At 43.4% G+C, this 19,053-nt stretch overlaps 3 protein-coding genes across 3 annotated transcripts in view; 2 read left to right on the top strand and 1 right to left on the bottom strand.

The window, feature by feature from the left end:
• The first annotated feature begins 939 nt into the window (after window positions 1–939).
• Window positions 940–13,212, top strand: LOC109471369 (atrial natriuretic peptide receptor 2-like). The gene is made up of 19 exons (XM_019770659.1): window positions 940–1,594; window positions 2,127–2,355; window positions 3,117–3,277; window positions 3,627–3,697; window positions 4,116–4,281; window positions 4,719–4,797; window positions 5,063–5,177; window positions 5,686–5,904; window positions 6,341–6,454; window positions 6,979–7,050; window positions 7,508–7,676; window positions 8,185–8,331; window positions 8,795–8,972; window positions 9,801–9,941; window positions 10,342–10,465; window positions 10,830–10,898; window positions 11,518–11,692; window positions 12,248–12,441; window positions 13,045–13,212. The coding sequence occupies exons 1-19, from the start codon at window positions 940–942 to the stop codon at window positions 13,210–13,212; spliced, it is 3,246 nt and encodes a 1,081-aa protein (XP_019626218.1).
• A 1,732-nt stretch (window positions 13,213–14,944) lies between these two features.
• On the bottom strand, window positions 14,945–17,785 carry LOC109471531 (charged multivesicular body protein 3-like). The gene is made up of 6 exons (XM_019770878.1): window positions 17,671–17,785; window positions 17,040–17,100; window positions 16,553–16,732; window positions 15,939–16,060; window positions 15,441–15,555; window positions 14,945–15,257 (listed from the first exon to the last, which is right to left on the bottom strand). Exons 1-6 carry the CDS (start codon window positions 17,713–17,715, stop codon window positions 15,115–15,117), a joined length of 666 nt encoding a protein of 221 aa, XP_019626437.1. The 5' UTR covers window positions 17,716–17,785; the 3' UTR covers window positions 14,945–15,114.
• A 289-nt stretch (window positions 17,786–18,074) lies between these two features.
• The window catches only part of LOC109471471 (aspartate aminotransferase, cytoplasmic-like), a 9,504-nt gene continuing 8,525 nt past the window's right edge, over window positions 18,075–19,053 (top strand). Inside the window, exon 1 of the mRNA XM_019770802.1 lies at window positions 18,075–18,237. Within this exon, the coding sequence (XP_019626361.1) occupies window positions 18,123–18,237 (115 nt within the window). The 5' untranslated portion in view covers window positions 18,075–18,122. The remainder of the gene's footprint in view (window positions 18,238–19,053) is intronic.

The following is a 19,053-nucleotide window of genomic DNA, read 5'->3' on the forward strand; positions in this document are numbered from 1 at the left end:
CTAAAGACATTGGGTTAAAGAAATACTGTAAAGCCACAGTTTTATTTATGATACTGGAGCTGGATATACTCAATATGGGTCGAAAAATGAATTGCAAAAATACTATGATTTGAAATAGTCCAAGTAGTCGTTATTGTATTGTAGGCCTCAACAGAATGTGGAAACAGTCGTAAAAACAAGACATTTTCTTCACATAGACTACAGCATCTTACTAACCTTGAACTATTACAATTTTTTGAATTTGGTATAGCTAATATATTAGGTTTAATGTATCTCATTTATCAAAGGAAGAAACAGCTACACTATAACCTAATCATTTTTGTTGAAGCTGTTGCCTAGTTTTACCAGTAGACAACTGAATTTCCAGTTGTATCGACAACATATTTCTCAATGAGTTATGTTTATCATATGGAATCTAACATTTTCACACTCAAAAATACCCTTAACTTTTGTTATGGCCTTAACGTTTATACAATGCAGCTGTTGAAGTTTTGTTTTGACGTTTTTTCTTGTCACAGACAAGCAACTTTTTTTCTCAAATTGGTTATAAGTATGTTAACTGAAACAGTGCCAAACATGTCAGCCATATGAATTGAAATATAACATATCTGATTTAGTATATGTAATACTTACCCCTACCATGAACTTTGTACATGCCTATTTATTTCAAGGCCGCTTTATAAGTTAACCTTAATAAAAAGGGACTTGGTAACAATGCACGTTTATGACTCTTATTTCCTAGTGCTGTCGCTCTGACTACAGAAGAACGCCAGGTGAATAATGGCATCTAAAACTACTTTGCCGGTAGCCTGAGTAAACTTTACCGGATCGCAAACAACATTAAAAAGCCATCAGAGGTATGGCTTTAACGCCTAGTTAGAAGGGCCATTTGGAGTAGTGCAGGTGGGAAACACCTCACTTTAACATGGCCAGGGCGAGATGGGGACGTCAACAACAGTATGGCGATGTTTTCTGGTCTTGACACAAGCGTTCCTGTACGTTTCTTTGGCGAATGTTGTGAAGATAGGTGTTATGATGCCTTTTCCCGACGAAATGTTACCGTTCTGGGGCCCGAGGCCGGACAGAGCGGTCGACTTTGCTCTTGCCCACATCGCGAACAACTCTAAACACGTTTCCAACTTAACTCTCCACCGTGTGGACGCGGTTACGTCGTGCAAGACGGGCGAGATCTTGGGACACGCCGTGGACTTGATGTCGAACGTTCGCGTGGACGTTGTCGTCGGTCCCCCTTGCGCGGTAGGGTGCTCCGCACTCTCCGCGCTCGGCGACTACTACAACGTTTCCACCGTCGTGCCCGCCTGCTTCGGGGACCTCTCCGAACACGGTCATGACTTCTTCGCCATCATGGAACCGCCCGGGGCCATCGCCGAGCGTGTAAAGACTCTGACAGAGTACTACAAATGGTCGGATGTACTCCTGATCACAAAAGGCGAAGAGCCGTGGATAACGTTGGGAAAGATCATGAAAGAAACGTTGGATGACGTCACTACGGCGTCAAAGATCCTGAAGTACACAGGCGCTTTAGGACTTGAAGTTGCGACGAATCTGCTAAGTCAGAAAGAGGCACCAAAAGGTAAGTTTTACCTTTATGTAATATCGTACCCTTTGACTATAGGATGTTCCAGGTGTATAAAGTTGTTTTGCGTATCATATCCGTATCTAAAGTTGATAACTACGACTATTTCTGCTATTAAATTTGCCCATCTCCATTTCTGTAGCCCTTGGGTCACACAGTTTTATCTGTATCAGTATAGCTGGTATAACCTTCGGCATAATATACCAAGTGCAAGCACTACAGCAGGGGGCTAGCCCGTTGGTAGTGTTGTGTGTCTGACTTTCCCATTCTCCTGAAAAATACTGAGTGCTAAGCAGAGAAAGCAGTAGTATGTACCATTTTAAAAGTCTTTGGCCCAAGATGCGTCCAAGATATGTTCCTATTTCAAAATCATTATTATTTTCTATCAAGAAAGTTCTTCTGTGTTGGTAGGTACTTGTCTCGCTGGGTCAGTCTACTGAGGAAAACCAGAGTGACTGTTGGAAAGCTCTAGGTGAGAACATTTCCCTTTCGTGTTGCGATGAAACAAAAACGTTTTACCTTTACACAGTTATCATCTTCGCCGTCCCGAGAGCGTCCATGGGTGCTGAAGACGAGCACACGCTTATGATAGCGGCCTACCAGCTGGGCATGACGACCAAGACTGTCTTCATCAACGTCGACCTCTCCCCGGTACCTGTCCTGTGGGGCGCGGGGTGGAACCCGCCGGACCTGGCACAGGCGTTAGTCGGCGGGGTGCTACAGGAGGCTAACAAAGCCCTGCTGCTTCTGGCACCGAGGTACTGTTAACTTTTCAACGTATAGTAAGACCCTGTCCTTGGTGCTGAAAGTGTAGTTTGCTAACTTGCACAGACGTTAGTCGGCAGGGTGCTACATGAGGCTAACAAAGCTCTGCTCCTGTGGGCTGTGGGCTTTTAAACGTAGTAAGACCCTGTCCTTGGTGCTGAAAATATAGTTTGACGCACTGTTTACGTGGATATCCATATCTGATCTATCCATTAGACTACCTACTAACTTGTACAGGCGTTAATCGGTTGGGTGCTACAGGAGGCTAGCAAAGCCCTACTTCTACTTGCACCGAGGTACTGCTGTTGGCTTTTCAATGTAGTAATAATCTAGATTCTTTTCTAAAAGTTTCGTGATATTGTCTGACCCTGTCCTTGGTACTGAAAGTGTAGTTTGCTAACTTTCAAAGGCTGTGGGTGTGCTACAGGAGGATAAGCCCTGCTTCTACTTACACCCAAGTACTGACCCTGTCCTTGGTGCTGAACATGTAGTCTGACGTACTGTACGTGGAGATCCATCTCATCTTACATATCCTGTCATGAATATGTGGATGGTTGATGCATATTTATCTATTTGAGTCATTTTTGTGGTTTCAAATCCCCCGTTTTTGGAATTTGGCAAGAAAATGTTTAAAAGTACAGCCATGGCTCAAAATTTGAAAAAAAGTTCACCTGAACTACAGCTGCATTAAGGCCTTTCTTTTTCTAGAAACCGATCACTAAAGTCTCTATACGATTTCACATTATTCATACAGAGTCCAGCAAAGCAGTACTTTACTAAAAGACTTCGTGTCGGCCGGAGGACCGTGGCCTATGGCCGCGTACGTGTACGACTCGGTCCTTCTCGCCGCAAATACCGCCAACACAACTGCCGAGCCACCGGCACTTCACAACGTGGGAACCGCCGCACTTGCCGGTAATCATATCCCACTCACTAACTACAGGGAAAACATGGAGCTATAGAGGGGCGCCGGAGTAACAGCAAACAGCGTTTTTATCTTCCAGTACGATTTAAAAGTTACGTTGGAACGGAGTAACAAAGAGGTTTTTGATACGCGTTACACAAAGGTAATCTTTATGTAACATAAAAATTCTCTGTAGCTAAAAAGGTGTTGACTTTGTGGCACTACACCGAGTTGAATTGAAAAGCTGCATACCGTGTATTCTGTATACTATTCAACCTGCTTCCTGTGGTTAAATGTGGATGTTATACTCGTTAGATATTTGAATATTTGAAATATCAATAACTCTTTCATGTTGTGCAGGTCTGACCGGCAAACTTCAGTTTGACAGACAGGGTGGCAGGGTACAAGAATTTATTCTCTACAGTTTCCAGGTACGATATAAGTAAAGCAGAAATACTACGTTTCTATTATCTATTTTCAATGTTTTCAATATTTCATTTTTAAAAGAAATGTTCTGTTATCAACGTTTCTTCTTTTTAAGTACTTTTAGTTTAACCAAAAGCGTGGCAACGTCGTTAAAGATAATTGTTCACACCATACAGTGCTGTAAATATTTTGACGACGCCTTAGGAGCGGAGCCGATATTTTTCCGCACCCTCTACATTTGGCTCATACTCCTTGTGCATTTTAAAACTTTCCAGTACTGTATTTGTGTGTGTGTGTGTGTGTGTGTGTGTGTGTGTGTGTGTGTGTGTGTGTGTGTGTGCGCGCGCGTGCTTGTGTCCATTTTCATTTCCCAACAATTTTTCATTGTTAAGTAAGTATTTTTTTCTTCTTCCTTTTCCCCAGAACGGTAGATTTGTCCCGACCGTGGGCTTCTCCAACCTCAACAGTTCCCTGGTGTTCATCCCCGGCGTGACGCCCTGTTCGGAGTCGGAGAACTGCCTGTCCTTCCGGTACTGCGCGGAAAACTGCCCCTGTCTGGGGCCGACCTGCACGGAAAACAAGTCGTCGGGTACAGAAACAATTCCCTTTTTGTGACCACCACGCTGACCAATATTTGCAATGAATATGACCAATATTTCCAATGAAAATCAGCACTGCAATAGTGTCATCTTTTTCAAAGACATGTTCTATTATCAATGAAATGTTTTCAAATTTACTACAATTGAGTCACCAACTTTAAATTTGTCGGAGCTTTGAACTTGTCCATATTCATTTATTTATTTGTTCATTTGGCTTACAAAGAAGCCAGGGTGTCCCAACTAGTCAAGAACTATTACTAACTTGTCCATATTGAATGATGAAGTCATTTTGACGACGAAATTCTCTCCTTACTTTAAAAGTTCACTATCAAAATGGTCACAATTTTTGCTCTACTCAACGAATGCAAAAGTGAACATGTACATGTAATACAATCCAAGAGGATTGCGTTCACGTTCTTTTTTTCAGATTTGCCGATGATTATAGGCGTTGCTGTGGCTGCAGTCGTCCTTGTGGGTCTCCTGTCGTTGACTGGGTTGCATCTGAAGTGAGTTTTCAACAGTTACAGGCAAATTTTCTCAACGAGAAATTCTTTCAACAAGGGAACGTATTCCAAGTGTCTACAGGTTTTCCTTGTCCTTTATATTGGCAATAGGATATACAGGATAAAATTTTCCTTTTCCAAACGTCTGAGATGCTAACAAAATCCAATTTTGTTAACTTAGCCTAATGTATTTGTTATAATACTGAATAACACGATCTTTTCTCAACCAAAAAGTCACAGACCCATCATTAATCATTTCTTTGTCCAGGAACGATGGACTTTTTGGTTCCGCGGCTCCGAGGAGAAACAAAGGAAGAAACGGTTGGAAAGTCAGTCTGGAGGACGTGAAGTTTGCAGACAGATCCAGGGCTGTCTTACCCGGGGTAGGTACAGGTCCTCACTACTTAGTTATTACCTCCGGGTAAGGAAGTATTGTCTTATTGTGGGGTCGTGTGGCGGACGACAGAGCATTCGGCCCGGAACCAAGTCTTGAGTTCAAGTCCTGCCATGCCACCGATCTTGTGCTCGTGGGAAAGGCACTTAACACGAATTTCCTCACTGGGTCAGTCTACTGAAGAAGACCAGAATGTCTGGTCCAAGAACTATCATGTAGAGTGGAACTCGTTGCCTCCATGCACAGTTGAGGCAATATCTCTAGAAAGCTTTAAACAACTCCTGCAATTAAATGTGCAAAGATTGAGTGTAACAAATTTGTTCGATTCGCTAGCTGCTGCCATGTCACGTGCCTGCGAAATGTGATACGCCGAAGGGCGGCAGTACCGGCTATGCCGCTATACCGATACAGATACAGAAAGCTCTAGGTGAGAACCATTCTTTGTGTTAGATCAAAAGTTTTAACTTTAAACAGTTTTAACTTTCTCATTTGTCTAGTTGAGGTTCGGTTCTCCCGCGGGCGGGGCCGGTTCCGGCAAACACCAGTCCCTCCTCAGCTCGTTCACAGGGGCGAGTCATACGTCACTGCTGAACCTGGGAACGAGACACAAGTTCGTGCCGTCTGTCGGTACGTACAGCGGCCGGCCGGTCGCCGTGAAGAAGGTTTCCCTGGGAGACTTCGCCATCACTTCAACCGTCAAACGGGAGCTGGGACAGGTGCGTTTGAAACACAAGGAAGATACTTCTTTTATCAAATAAAGAGAAAAAAGTGATTGAAAGAGGCAAAGGTAGGCATAGTGGTGAGCTCAAGTTTGCAAAACTTATATTGACGCCACCATCAGAGACGTATACAAAATAAGTATAAGTAAGCATAAGCATAAGCATAAGTAAGCAAAACCTGGATTTAAAAAGATGGCACAATATGACAAAATTCTGTGAGAAACAGCTAATACATTGAATATAACAACGTGGTTTTGAACGTAGATAATTTGGAAAACTTTTATATGCTTTGTATACTCAAGGAGGTCAAAAGGCTAGATTTTAAACTCATTGGCACACTTTGGGAAGCCTTTAATACTTTTTGCTAACGCCTCAGACACGGAGTCCTTTAATACAGCTATTTACTAGTATTTCATTTTTTATTCTTTTCCAGATCTGCAGCTTCCAACACGTGAACTTGAACGTTCTTCACGGCATCTGCTTCCCTCCACACGGAGCTGGTGACGTCACCATCATCAGCGACTACTGCCCAAGAGGCAGCTTAGAGGCAAATATCTAGAATTTTTTTAGATAAAGTAGCAGAAGGAAAAGATATAATTGTTTTTTGCTCAGTTTCATCTTCTTCCGTTCCAAGCGAACAAAGTCTCAATGAGGCAAATCTCACATTTTTTATGTTTAACTAAAAATCGATGAAAGAAAAGATACAACTGCCATTGCTGAGTTTCATCTTCTGCAATTCCTCAATTCCAAACAAATAAGGTCTCAATGGCCTGGACCAGACCGCTGTCGCCATGGTAACTGGTGCTGTAGAGACATGCCGTGGTGTTGGATTACATTATGTAGCATGTGGCAGGTCAGAGTTGGAGGGGCTGTTCACCATATATGTGAATGTGTTTGAGTAAGAATAAACAGGGCAGAGGTCAGTTAGGCCAGATCATGTGAAGGTAAACATCATGTATTTGCTTTGCCATTGTTACGTTTCTAGTTTCTTACACTTTCCAACAATCAGTCAAAATCATAATCTTACGATAGGTTATGGTTTGTATGATAATGACGATTTTTTTCCAATAGGACATCATAGAGACGGAAGAAATCAACCTGGATAACGTGTTTGTGTGGTCATTTCTGAACGACTTGGTTAAGGTGTGTTTCAAATCCTGTATTTTTGCACCAATTCTACACTGTCAACAAAGTGTTTAGACAAAAAGAATAACCTAAAAGTTAAAAATAAACATGAAGTATTCCGCGAGTAGGACGTTTTTGTACGACCACTCGCTAATAATTGCATGCCAGATGATTCGGTTCGTTAATTTTTCTTCGTCATTGTGAACTGTTTTGTTAAAGCACCTACTAGTTTACAATATCTTTGTTTACGTTATATCTTTGTTATCTTTTTTAATCATTCTGGTATCATGTATTATTCATTACGTCTAAAGGAGTCGGGCTCAGAATAAGCCTACTGGGATTTCCACCCCCTCCCCCACACCATTTCCCTTTCCATTTTATTCTTATATTATGTTATGTGTATACATTGTTCGAATAAAACAAACAAACAAACAAACAAACAAACCAATATCACAGGGGTCTGTATCCTCCCCAGGGCATGCTGTACCTGCACAACAGCGAGGTGAAGTCTCACGGTAACCTCCGGCCCAGTAACTGCGTGATCGACAGCCGCTGGGTGCTGAAGCTGACCGACTTCGGCTCCATCAGCTGCGCCGCAAGCTGCGAGAAGACTCGGCAGGCGGAGGACGTCGCCAGGTTCACACGTAAGGGACAGGACATTTCTGTATCTGTGTAGCCGGTATAACAACCCTTCGGCGTAGCACACCAGCTTCTGTATCTGTATAGCCGGTATAACTGCCTTTTGGCATAACACACCAGCTTTGCACAAATTGCAGGCACGCGGCGCGACAGCAGCTGGCTATATTACACCAAATTACACGGACCTGTTACACACAGTCATTGCACGTCTAACTGCAGGCTGCAAGATATATACTGATGATACCCCTACTGTACTTGACGGCAGCGAGTTCCACTCTACGATAGTTCTTGGAAAATGCGAGTTTTTGAACACCTAAATCCTTGCTTGATAGCTCTGGTATATGGAGATATGACTATAAAAGTTCATCTGTGTTGGTAGTTAAATGTTTCGAGAAAACTTTTCTTCCAACACAAGGAAATGTTCTCACCTAGACCTTCGATCAGTCACTCTGATATATCTTCTTCAACAGATTGACCCATTGAGACGTGTTTCCGATTTTTTGTTGTTTCCAGGAATGTTTTGGGTGGCGCCCGAGCTGCTGCGCCGGGAGTGCCCGCTGAAAGGGTCCCAGAAGGGTGACGTCTACTCTTTCGCCATGGTGGCTTACGAAGTCGCCACCCGCTCAGCCCCGTACACTGACAGTCAACTCACACCCAGAGGTAAACATGGCAACCCTACCTTTCTAACAAGCCGTTAGGGATTCAATCTTATGTCATTTGTTTTAGTACAAGAGGTATCTCCCACGCAAAATTCGTGACATGTCTAGATCACGAGATAATTGTCAGTTTGTTACTGCAGCGGAAATTTGGCTGCTTGATCTGGCTGCTTGATATAACAAGAAGCCAGGTGGCCCCAAATGTGAATCTAATTCTTTTCAGGTCTCATCAAGACCTAACCACGTAAGTACCAAATATCAGAGACACACACGCAAACACGTTCACATAGACACAAACACAAACACACACACGGACACACACACACACACACACACACACACACACACACACACACTCACACGGACGCCACCGAAAACATATTATTAACCTTATTGGAGAATTCGAAGGTAACGAAAGCACGGTTCTGGAGACAAAAAGAGCATCCGTTTCTCTTCATGCACTTCAGAGATCGTCCGCAAGGTGATCCGGCGGGAGGAGCCCCTGATGCGTCCGGAGACGGGGGAGGACTTCTCCAGCATGCGCGGGCTGGAGTCTCTCATTAGGGACTGCTGGACAGAGCTGCCGGAGGACAGGCCGGACTTCACCGCCATCAGGAAGAGACTCAAGGGGATGGAGTATGGGAGGTATGTGCGGTGTATCCAGAACCTTGCTTTATCCAGACCCATGCACAGACACGGTTCTGGATTGAGACACGGTTCTGTGTAGTCCACGCCTATCAAGAGTAAGGAAGTATAGAAAGTACCCGTGGCGTCGTGTAGCGTATGAGATGGGACTGCTGGACCGAGCTGCCGGAGGACAGGCCCGACTTCACCGCCATCAGGAAGAGACTGAAGGGGATGGAGTATGGAAGGTACGTTGTGTATCAAGAAACGTGCACAGACACGGTTCTGGATTGAGACACGGTATAGTCCACGCCTATCAAAAGTAAGGAAGTATAGAAAGTACCCGTGGCGTCGTGTAGCGTATGAGATGTGACTGCTGGACCGAGCTGCCGGAGGACAGGCCGGACTTCACCGACATCAGGAAGAGACTGAAGGGGATGGAGTATGGGAGGTATGTGCGGTGTATCTGGAACCTTTCTTTATCCAGAACCATGCTCAGACACGCTTTCGGATGGTTCTTAACCGTGGCAAGCAGTGTCCCATCGGAAGGGGTCTGTCCTTGGTGCTAGAATGGAGCTGTTGTAGAAAGAAACATTTATCTACTTTCCAATGTCTGCTTTCAGCTGATTTTACTTATAGACTTGCCAAATTGTCAATTCAATATCCGTCTATCTAAAAGTAAGCCATTTTGAAATGCTAATTGATTGATTGATTGATTGATTGATTACCTGAATGATATTTTGCTGATGATTCTCTTACAGCTATACAGTTGACCTGGTATCGTTATCACCGTACCGGTGATGATAACGATGATAACTATTTTGTTGATAACTATTTTTTGACTTACAGAACGTTCAACATTGTGGACAACGTGATCGCTAAGCTGGAGAAGTACACTAAGAACCTGGAGAGCGTGGTGGCGGAGAGGACGTCACAACTGGAGGACGAGAAACGGAAGACCGAACTCCTGCTGCAGAGGATGCTGCCAACGTTAGGATAATTTTCCTTTCATAATTTTTTTAAATTTCTTCTCTTTCTCTTTATTTCTTCGATGCCCTTTGGCCCAAAAGTCTAATCTTCCAGGGCTCATACAATTTCTTGAAGTAATTCCCGCCTTATTGTGTAAATTGTTTTATTACTTACGGGTATGGGAGTATTGTTTTGGGCGGCTGAGCTGGCTGTGGGTTTGTATATCTGTTTGTCCAGACAGAATAGGTTGACAGCTCGTGGGTGGATGAGATTGACAGGCAGAATGTTAAAGGTCTCAGAATCTGGCCGGGAACCATCAGAAGTGATTGGTCAGGGGGGAATTCAGAAAGGAGAGGAATGCATACTTCCCAGGAGCCTGAAAACTCTCACTTCTGATGTATGTTATCTATTTACTGTACAGTTCGGTTGCGGACACTCTGAAGCAGGGCAAGCCAGTGACGGCCGAACACTACGATATGGCGACCATCTTCTTCAGCGACATCGTGGGTTTTACGGAAATGGCGGCGGACAGTACTCCCATGGATGTGGGTTAAGACTAAGTTTCCAACATTAACAGAAAAGGGTACTGTCTAGAATCTACCAGGCTTTGGAAAGTGGCTGGAAACAGTATAAATTGGCCAAATAGACGATATGCCAGGGGAGTTGGTCTGTGCCTGTTAGAGTAGCTTGTCGAAGCCTGGTAGAGGCCAGGGGCAGTCTCCAATAAATATGAATGTTACCTAGTATTACGTACTATGCGTAGGCTGTTAAACTTGCATTTGTAATATAGACCTTTCCGGGTGCATTAACGTAGGTTGGTGCTCTTGTCTTATTTGCACATAGAACTGGTCTGTAGTAATAAAGAATTTGACACAACGTGCGAATCATTTTTTTTCTTTTTCTGTTCAGGTAGTGACCATGCTGAACGATCTGTACTGTTGTTTCGATGCCATCATCGACGCTTTTGACGTCTACAAGGTCATTATGTTTACCCTCTCAGAAGAAAAACCTACTGTTTTTGCTCCCTCCCTCTTCTTCCTTTTCTTCTTCGCCAAAGAAATAAGTCAATGACCAGGACCAGACGTCTGTAACCGTGGTAACTGGTGTTGGGTTACATAATGTTGCAAGTACCATGTAGAACTGAGATCAAGAGGGGCTGCATGGTCACCATATATATTAGTGTGATTCTGTAAGAATAAACAAAATTGTTTTATTTTCATGTTTACCTTCGCAGAAGGAAAACATTGTTTTTTCCTCAGTCTCTTCTTCTTCTTCCGTTCCAAACAAATAAAGTCAATGACCTGGACCAGACGTCTATCTGTCACCATGGTAACTTGTGCTGTAGATACAACCTGTGGTGTTGGATAACAATATGTAGCAAGTGGCAAGACAGAGTTGGATGGGCTGCATGGTCACCGAATAGTCTATTAAGAATTAACAGTGCAAACTCTTTTGTTGTATTTTTTGTTTAGAATGTTCGTCAAAGGAGCAGTAGGTTGTTGTGGTAGATCATATAAAGTAAACATGATGTAGTTGCTAAATATAATTTTAAGCAAATGTTACCTTTCTAGTTTAAAAACTGTGTCTCGATCCCCAGGTGGAGACTATCGGAGACGCGTACATGGTTGTGTCGGGCCTGCCTGAGCGGAACGGGGACCGGCACGTGACGGAGATCGCCGACATGGCGCTCACCCTGCTGAGGGACGTGCACAACTTCCGCATCAGCCACAAGAACGACAAACCGCTGCAGCTCAGGATTGGCATCCACACAGGTAGGTCTACATCTAAGGCTATTTTCTTATCTCCAAGCAGGTGGCAACACAGTCTTCATTGGCCAGAGAAGCGACCATTACTCACAGGGGCTAATGGTTACAGGGTGGCTCATGGTCCCTCTTCTGGCTTAAATTATGGCTTCTGTCAATTCATGAGCGTTACGTAAGAAGAAAGTGCAATAAAAACGCATAAAACATAGTCAAAATTGCCCAAGCAACGTTTGTATCTGGCCACGACGACCACTTTTTCTCGGTCTACTTTCCTGCAGGCCCGGTAGTTGCTGGAGTTGTCGGCCTGACCATGCCCCGGTACTGCCTGTTCGGAGACACCGTCAACACGTCCTCCCGCATGGAGTCCACGGGCTTGTTACACTGTACTTATGGTCTTTCGTACTTCCCTACAGACCCTGTAGTGGCAGGAGTTGTCGACCTGACCATGCCGCGCTACTCTCATATCAGTGTGAACCACTGATCTTCATCTACCTCTGCCCACTGTTTGGAGAGTATAAAACTAAGAACGCTAACTACAAGCACTGTACACGTTGTTTCCTGCAGGCCCTGTAGTGGCAGGAGTTGTCGGCCTGACCATGCCGCGCTACTGCCTGTTCGGCGACACCGTCAACACGTCCTCCCGCATGGAGTCCACGGGCGCCCCCTTGCGAATCCACGTGAGCGGCACCACGGCAAAAATGCTGGCTCAGCACAAGGGAGTTTACGACCTGGTCCTCCGGGGAGAGATACAAGTCAAGGTGGGTACAGAAGTTAAGTTAAAAAGTTAAATTCTTTCCCACGTGGTGCATAGGGGCGGTGCCCATCTCCAGTTCAAAAGCCCTTGGGCCACACAGTTGTGCAATCACTACGGCAGGGGGCTAGTCCACTGGTATTGATTTGTGTCTAACACCCCATACTCTTTTCCAAATGCAGAGTGCTAAGCAGAGAAACCGATATGTACCATTTTTAAAGTATTTGGTATGACCTGCATGGCTGGAGATCAAACTCATGACCTACCGAATGCAAGGCGAGCACTCTACCCACATGGCCATTGCACCGGTGACATAGACTAGTAGAAAAAGATGCAGAGGAAGAAATCATTCATGCCATGCTCAATTGACATTAATATGACATGATTCCCAATGTTGTGCCAGAGTAGTCAAATGTGTACTTTTTTTTGTGTATTCCTGCTTCCAAATATTCTTTTATAACATATTTACTGTCAAACTTGTGTCAAAAATTAAACACTTCCAGGACAAATCTGTACCAGTCAAAGATCTGTTTATGCTCATTGATTCATGTCCTTTGTGCAATTTTAACCAATCTTTTGTTTCTCTTGGTATTTCTTTCCTCTTACTCAGGGTAAAGGGAAAATGACCACATATTGGTTGTTGGATAAAGTTCAGGAAGACCAAGAAGACCCTGAATCACCCCCAACACAAACACAAACACCACAACCTGTCCGACCCAAGAGACAGAAAACTGTCATGTCTACCCTTGGCCAGAAGGGGGAAAGATCACTGGACTAAGCAACGCCACTCTGGAACGCATTCTCCACTGGCGCTTGCACCACCACCACAACTGCCTCCTTTAAAAGAAAGTCTCATCAGCAGGACATCAGCAGGACAAGCCCTTTGTAATAGCCACTGCTTAGTTGGTCTGCCCTGGCTGTGAGGGTTGAACAGCCAAACCAATGAATAAATAAATCACTGGGCTAGAAAATGGTAATTTCCAAGCAGACCTTGAGAGAGAAAACTTCTGTTCTTACATCACCACCCCATGCTCTGTTATCACAGAGGCTACCTCAGCGATTGCAAGGAAAAGGTTCAAACTACATGTAGCAAAATATTTGCAAATACAGGTAGCTCTTTATTGGCCAAGTTGAAAGATGCATCATTAATACTAATTTAAAGAAATATACACAAACCATTCTTGTGCATTCTATTAGCCCCTGATACACAATCTCTTGTTTTCAGGGGCTGATTGGGCCTCCTCCAGAGAGCTTGTGGCCATACACCTCTCTAAATCAAGAGAACCATTCCCAGAACTACAAATAGGAGCTCAGGTTTCTCTCTCACCATGGACAATAATTGGTCAATGATGTTAGCATAGACTACTACTATGCATGACTCAATAAGATTTGCCACTACTCCTGACTTAGAGGTGTTGGCAATCTAGCTTCTAGAGGCCTGACTAGTGGAAGCAATATTTACAGTTTAGAAAAGGTGAAGTTAACATTTGGTGGGACAGTGAGTTTACAGATGTTTGAATCTGCATGCTTCAGAGCTTGTCCATTGCACAACAATGTTGTAAATTGTGCTTGTATACTGTCTGTGAAGTCAGTATTATTCAACATTTAGATACAAGAGTGTAATAGATGTTTAAAAACACTCAATACAGATAATACAGCACCCTATACTACAATGTGAATAGAAACAGTGTTATTTATCTTGCCTTCAAAAAAGAGAGGGACTTCATAACACATCAAAAGTCTTCATAACCAAGAACCAAGTTGTCCTGGACCTAATAAAATAAGCAATCAGAAATATTGAGTCATTCTTTTCCACATAAACAGAGAGAATGCTAAGGAAGCTAGCCTATGTCGTATACAACATTGATGTAAAGACTGTGATTGTCAACGGTGAATGTTATCTTTTAAATCTTTATCTTTTAAATCATTATCTTTTCTTTTCATACCCGGTATTTTTTTTTGGAGTAAAGCACCTGTAGTTTAAGCCCACTGACTCACTCACTAACGATGCATGGTGGTTATTCTAGTTAAGTTTAGATAATATTACCTATCTACAAGATAAGGCCAAACATATACATGTACATGCACATTCATAGTTTGTGGTGTTACACTCTCTGTGAATAAACTATTGTAATGCCATCTCCATGCATGTATGAATAGAATGCTGTTATGATTTCTTTCTTTCAAGTTACCCGTGAGTTAGCAAATATGTCTACATGTATATACAGGAATACCTTTGCTCATTTTTAGACAAAACATTTTCCCCCAAAAAAACAGCACAACCTTTTTGTATTGAATTGTTGATTTTAACTTTGCAAATGGGCTACTAGGTAGAGAAATTCTCAAACTGAAAGAAAATGTAAGAAAGGAAATGCAGTCTATACAATAGGATGGACTCTGGGAGCACATCGGCAGAATGTACCATGCCTGCGTAAAAACGAAAATGTATTGTGCATAGCACTTCTTCAGAACGCCAAAGTTGTATTCGCCTATATAAGGTTAACATCCCGTCTGTAGTTTCCAAATGTTATGTCGAAAAAAATATTGCATGCAACAGGCAAAATTCTGATGCAGCGTAAACAAAAATCCAAGGAAAATACAGGTTTCCCCCCAGGCACAGTACGTTCTGCCGACGTGCGACTCAGGGCACGTTCGTGGAGCAGTGCTGCCCCCTAGCAGATTAGCTGCGAAGTGCAGCTAACCTGGACTGCATGGCTGAGATGTCCTCCTCCTCCTCTGACTCCACTCCTCCCACCGCTCCCTCCAAAACCTCGTCTCCCGGCAACTCATCAGTCACCTTGCTCGGGGCCTGGCCCAACGCTCCTGGGGAAGGACAAGTAGAAATTGTAGAAACAACATGTAAATGTAAACATAGCACCAGTTTCCATGGTGACAGACATCTGGTCCATGTCATTGATGTGTTTGGAGAAGAAGAAGGAAAAGAAACAGAACTTCTGCGAAGGTAAACATAACTATTTATGGAAATAAAAGTCCCAGTACTCCCACCTGCTGTGAGCTCGAACAGGATCTTCTCCACCTCCGCTTCCGTCTCCTCCTCCAGCTCCTCATCATCCTCCAACGTCTCAAACGTGTCGTCCAACATCTCCTCAATAATGCCTGCCTGAAGTGCAACAACACAAACAGGTCGTCCTATGTTTTTTTTCAATGGTACCTGATCATTAGAGATGTGGAAAGCATGGATAGACCTGCAAGAACTTATGAGACTTTCTTACTCTTAGATTATCTTTTTTCTTTTTTACTACTTGGTATGGAAGTATCGGTTTGTGTATCTGTCCAAACAGTCAGTAGTTAGGTTGATAGCACATGGGTGGGGGAAGTTTTACAGGAAGAAGAGTAAGGGTCCTTCCCAGTGTGAGTGATTCAAACCTTACAGTCTGGTCTTACGCAGCTTATTTTTAACTGGTGTATCACGCCTAAAGACTTGCAAACAACTAAACAAGCAAAACAACCTTTGATCTTGTACCCTCCTCTAGCCCTTCTTACCTTCATCATCTCCTTGGACATCTCCCTCATGGTAGCCTGGATCTCAGGCACCTTGACGAGGTTCTGCATGTACTTCATCACCTCCGTGCTCTTCTCCATCGCACCTGCCACCTTCAGAACACCTGTGACAGTCAACACAAGGGGATCATCATGAAAGTTCATCTGTGTTGGTAGTTACATGCTTAGAGTTAAAACTTTACATCCAACACAATACATTCTTTCACCTAGAGCTCACAGGGGGATCATGTACACCTAAAGCCTACTTAAGTACAAAAGCCTGAAGCTCCCTTGTACATGGGGCCACTGGCTTTACATCACTGTCTGAAGTAAATGCGATCCCTCACAACATGTCCGAGCTGAGCCCACCCTTTGACAGAACTCACACCAATGCATGGGTCTACAGAATTTGACCCATATGACCAACCAGCGTGATTACCTTACCGATTGGATCACAGGGACATGATTGTAAAAAAGTCATTTATCCCTTATTCCATCCAGCTGCCCTCCTGAAAAGCTCTGCGTGGAGGGGCCACAAAAGCCACAGACGGCAGAGTTTGCCTTTGTTAAAAAAGCCATGGATGGCAGAGTTTGCGTTACCCAGACCACCCCCTTACCCAGTTGGTTCTTCATGCCCATGGAGACAGAGTTGATCTGTGCCTTGGACGTGTAGATCTTACTGACGGCCTTCCTCGATCGCACCATCTCCCTCGCCAGGATGCGGCACGTGTCCTTGTCACCCTTCTTAGCCGCTTCCTTCAGGGACCGTTTCACCTTCTCCTCCTCCCTCTGAATCCCTGTCACAGAGTAGAAGCAAAATTAGTTTAACTTACACATATATGTACGCCTAGGGAAAAACATGCTGTGTTTCTGGTTACCCGACATTAGCAATTTTGGGGGTTTGGCCACTAATGTGAGACACAAAATTTTTAATCTGACATCACGGTGTGTATTGGTACACTAGACTGATTTAGAACCGGACCTAAGGATTCAGTTCAAATCCCCCCCAAAACAAATACCAGTGTACTGATTCACAGTGTTATATTTTACTGTATTTGTTGGATCAGAACAACAGTAATTATATAATTGTAATGTAATATTTACCTCTGATCTGTCTGTCCAAAACCCGGTCCTGTTTCCTCAACTGACTGGTCCATTCTCTCACCTGTTAAAATCAATACCATCAACAAATTTACCAATGACACAATTCTAAACCAGATATCTAATATAAGTCAAGGCTTTTTAAGAGTGAACATTACTCTCATACATAACTTGTAACCTGTTGTGTGTCCCCACTAAAACACGAAGACAGAAACTTGGGAGTTGGAATATTGTGTATATGATAACACACCCTGTTTAACTGTCTCAAACAAGTCGAACCAGTCACACACTGGTACGTAATACAAACATTAAGTTTAAGGCTTTATAAACGCACCTACCACTTTAAGAGCTCAAAACTCAACACCCATGTATTGTATGGTAACACATATAGATCTGTGGCCATGAAGAGTGGATGTATTCGGCTGTCATAAACATCAGTTATAAGGAACTTTCGACATGCGGAAGTGCTGCCATGTTCGGTGTGTTGTAAAATTCTTGCAAACAAACTCGTTTTGCGTTCGGCTTCACACGCAGACGAAACATTGTCGTTGCTTTAAATGATGCCTAAAGATATCAAGAACGCTTAGAGAAAAGATAGGAGTCCTGTGACTTTACAAAAGGAGAGAAAATTTACCTGTTCTTTGGGGTCTTTGCCCTGAGACTTCCCAAACAAACCCATCTTGCTTCGGTCTTCTGGAGTATGTGACCTTTAACCCGTGATGAGTAAGACGCATGTGCAGATGTTGCAATTACCCCAATAAATAGATTCAGTTTACAAATTGGTGAATTTCCTTCATTAAATCGAAAAAAAACTAAGTGTTCTTTCTGTGAATGTTCTTCGAACATCAAGTTCAAGAAATCTTGAAACGACAAGAGGAAAAGAAAGAGGAAAGTCAAGTGTCCAAGATAGGGTTTTGCTCAGTATTTATAGAAAGAAAGAAAGTGTGACGAGACTGCAATATTCACTTTGCTCGCTAGGGGACCCGCCATTGTAAAAGCATGCCAAAGCCTGTCGTGAGTGAAAATTCCGCTAGGTGTCGCTGCTGCAGCGTCAGCCGACTATCACTAATCCCATGTGAAAAGAAGATGGCGACGTCCAGGTTCGTGGATGTGGAGCTCGCTCCTCCCGTGCCGGTATTTGCCCTGACAGCGCGCTACAGGGAAGACAACCACCCCAACAAGTACAACTTAGGAGTCGGAGGTATCATACTATCAACTGTTTATGTCGATTATCGAGGTAGTGTCTTAGGAAAAGGACTTGCAAACTGATGTCCTACAAACTCTAGGGCGATGACCCCGCTTAGCGACCGGCGGGCGAAGTACATTATGCAAATAGGGGGTGTGGCCTGAAACTTTTATCATAATAGCCCTACTCCTCCTCAAAAGTACAATTCGAATTGTTATAATATTCTTGATTATCGTCTATAACAGTTACTGATACATGAAAACTTTTGTTCTGTTCTTCATTTTGTCTATTTTCGTGTGACTGACCTAGATAATTATAAAGATCACCCCTGTTTTGAAGTGGTGAGTGAAACAGTCCCGCCCACCATGGTGATCGGAAATTCTGGCACGAACCGTGCAGTGATAAGGGTCACGGCCGAATTAGAATATATAAAAAGCATCCCTCATCTAACTTTTATGGTCAGAAATTAATTTTGGAGCTGTGTGAAGCAGAATTCTTGTCGAGAAGATGTCAAATTGTCCATTTGCCTCCTTTCTGGTTTATTTGGCGGGAAACATTTCAGTGATCTTCAGACGACCTTGGCCAGTGTGTAGCAATTTAATTTATGTAGCGGTCCGACTGGACACGAGTGGTTGATCAGGTTATCTAGTGCGGCTTACTGTTGCAAGTAAATTTGCAAAATGGCGTTGTGTACCTGAAATTTTTTTTTTTTATCTTGGTGAAATTTCCAACAAGATTTTCTGATGGTAACGTTAGGCCTAACAAAATAAATGTTGTGTTTCCTATTACAGTCCAGAAAAAATTAGGGTCGGTAGGTAGGGATTCACTTTT

The sequence above is a fragment of the Branchiostoma belcheri genome, unplaced genomic scaffold, assembly GCF_001625305.1.
Source record: "Branchiostoma belcheri isolate BF01 breed outbred unplaced genomic scaffold, Haploidv18h27 scaffold25, whole genome shotgun sequence".
NCBI lineage: Eukaryota > Metazoa > Chordata > Leptocardii > Amphioxiformes > Branchiostomatidae > Branchiostoma > Branchiostoma belcheri.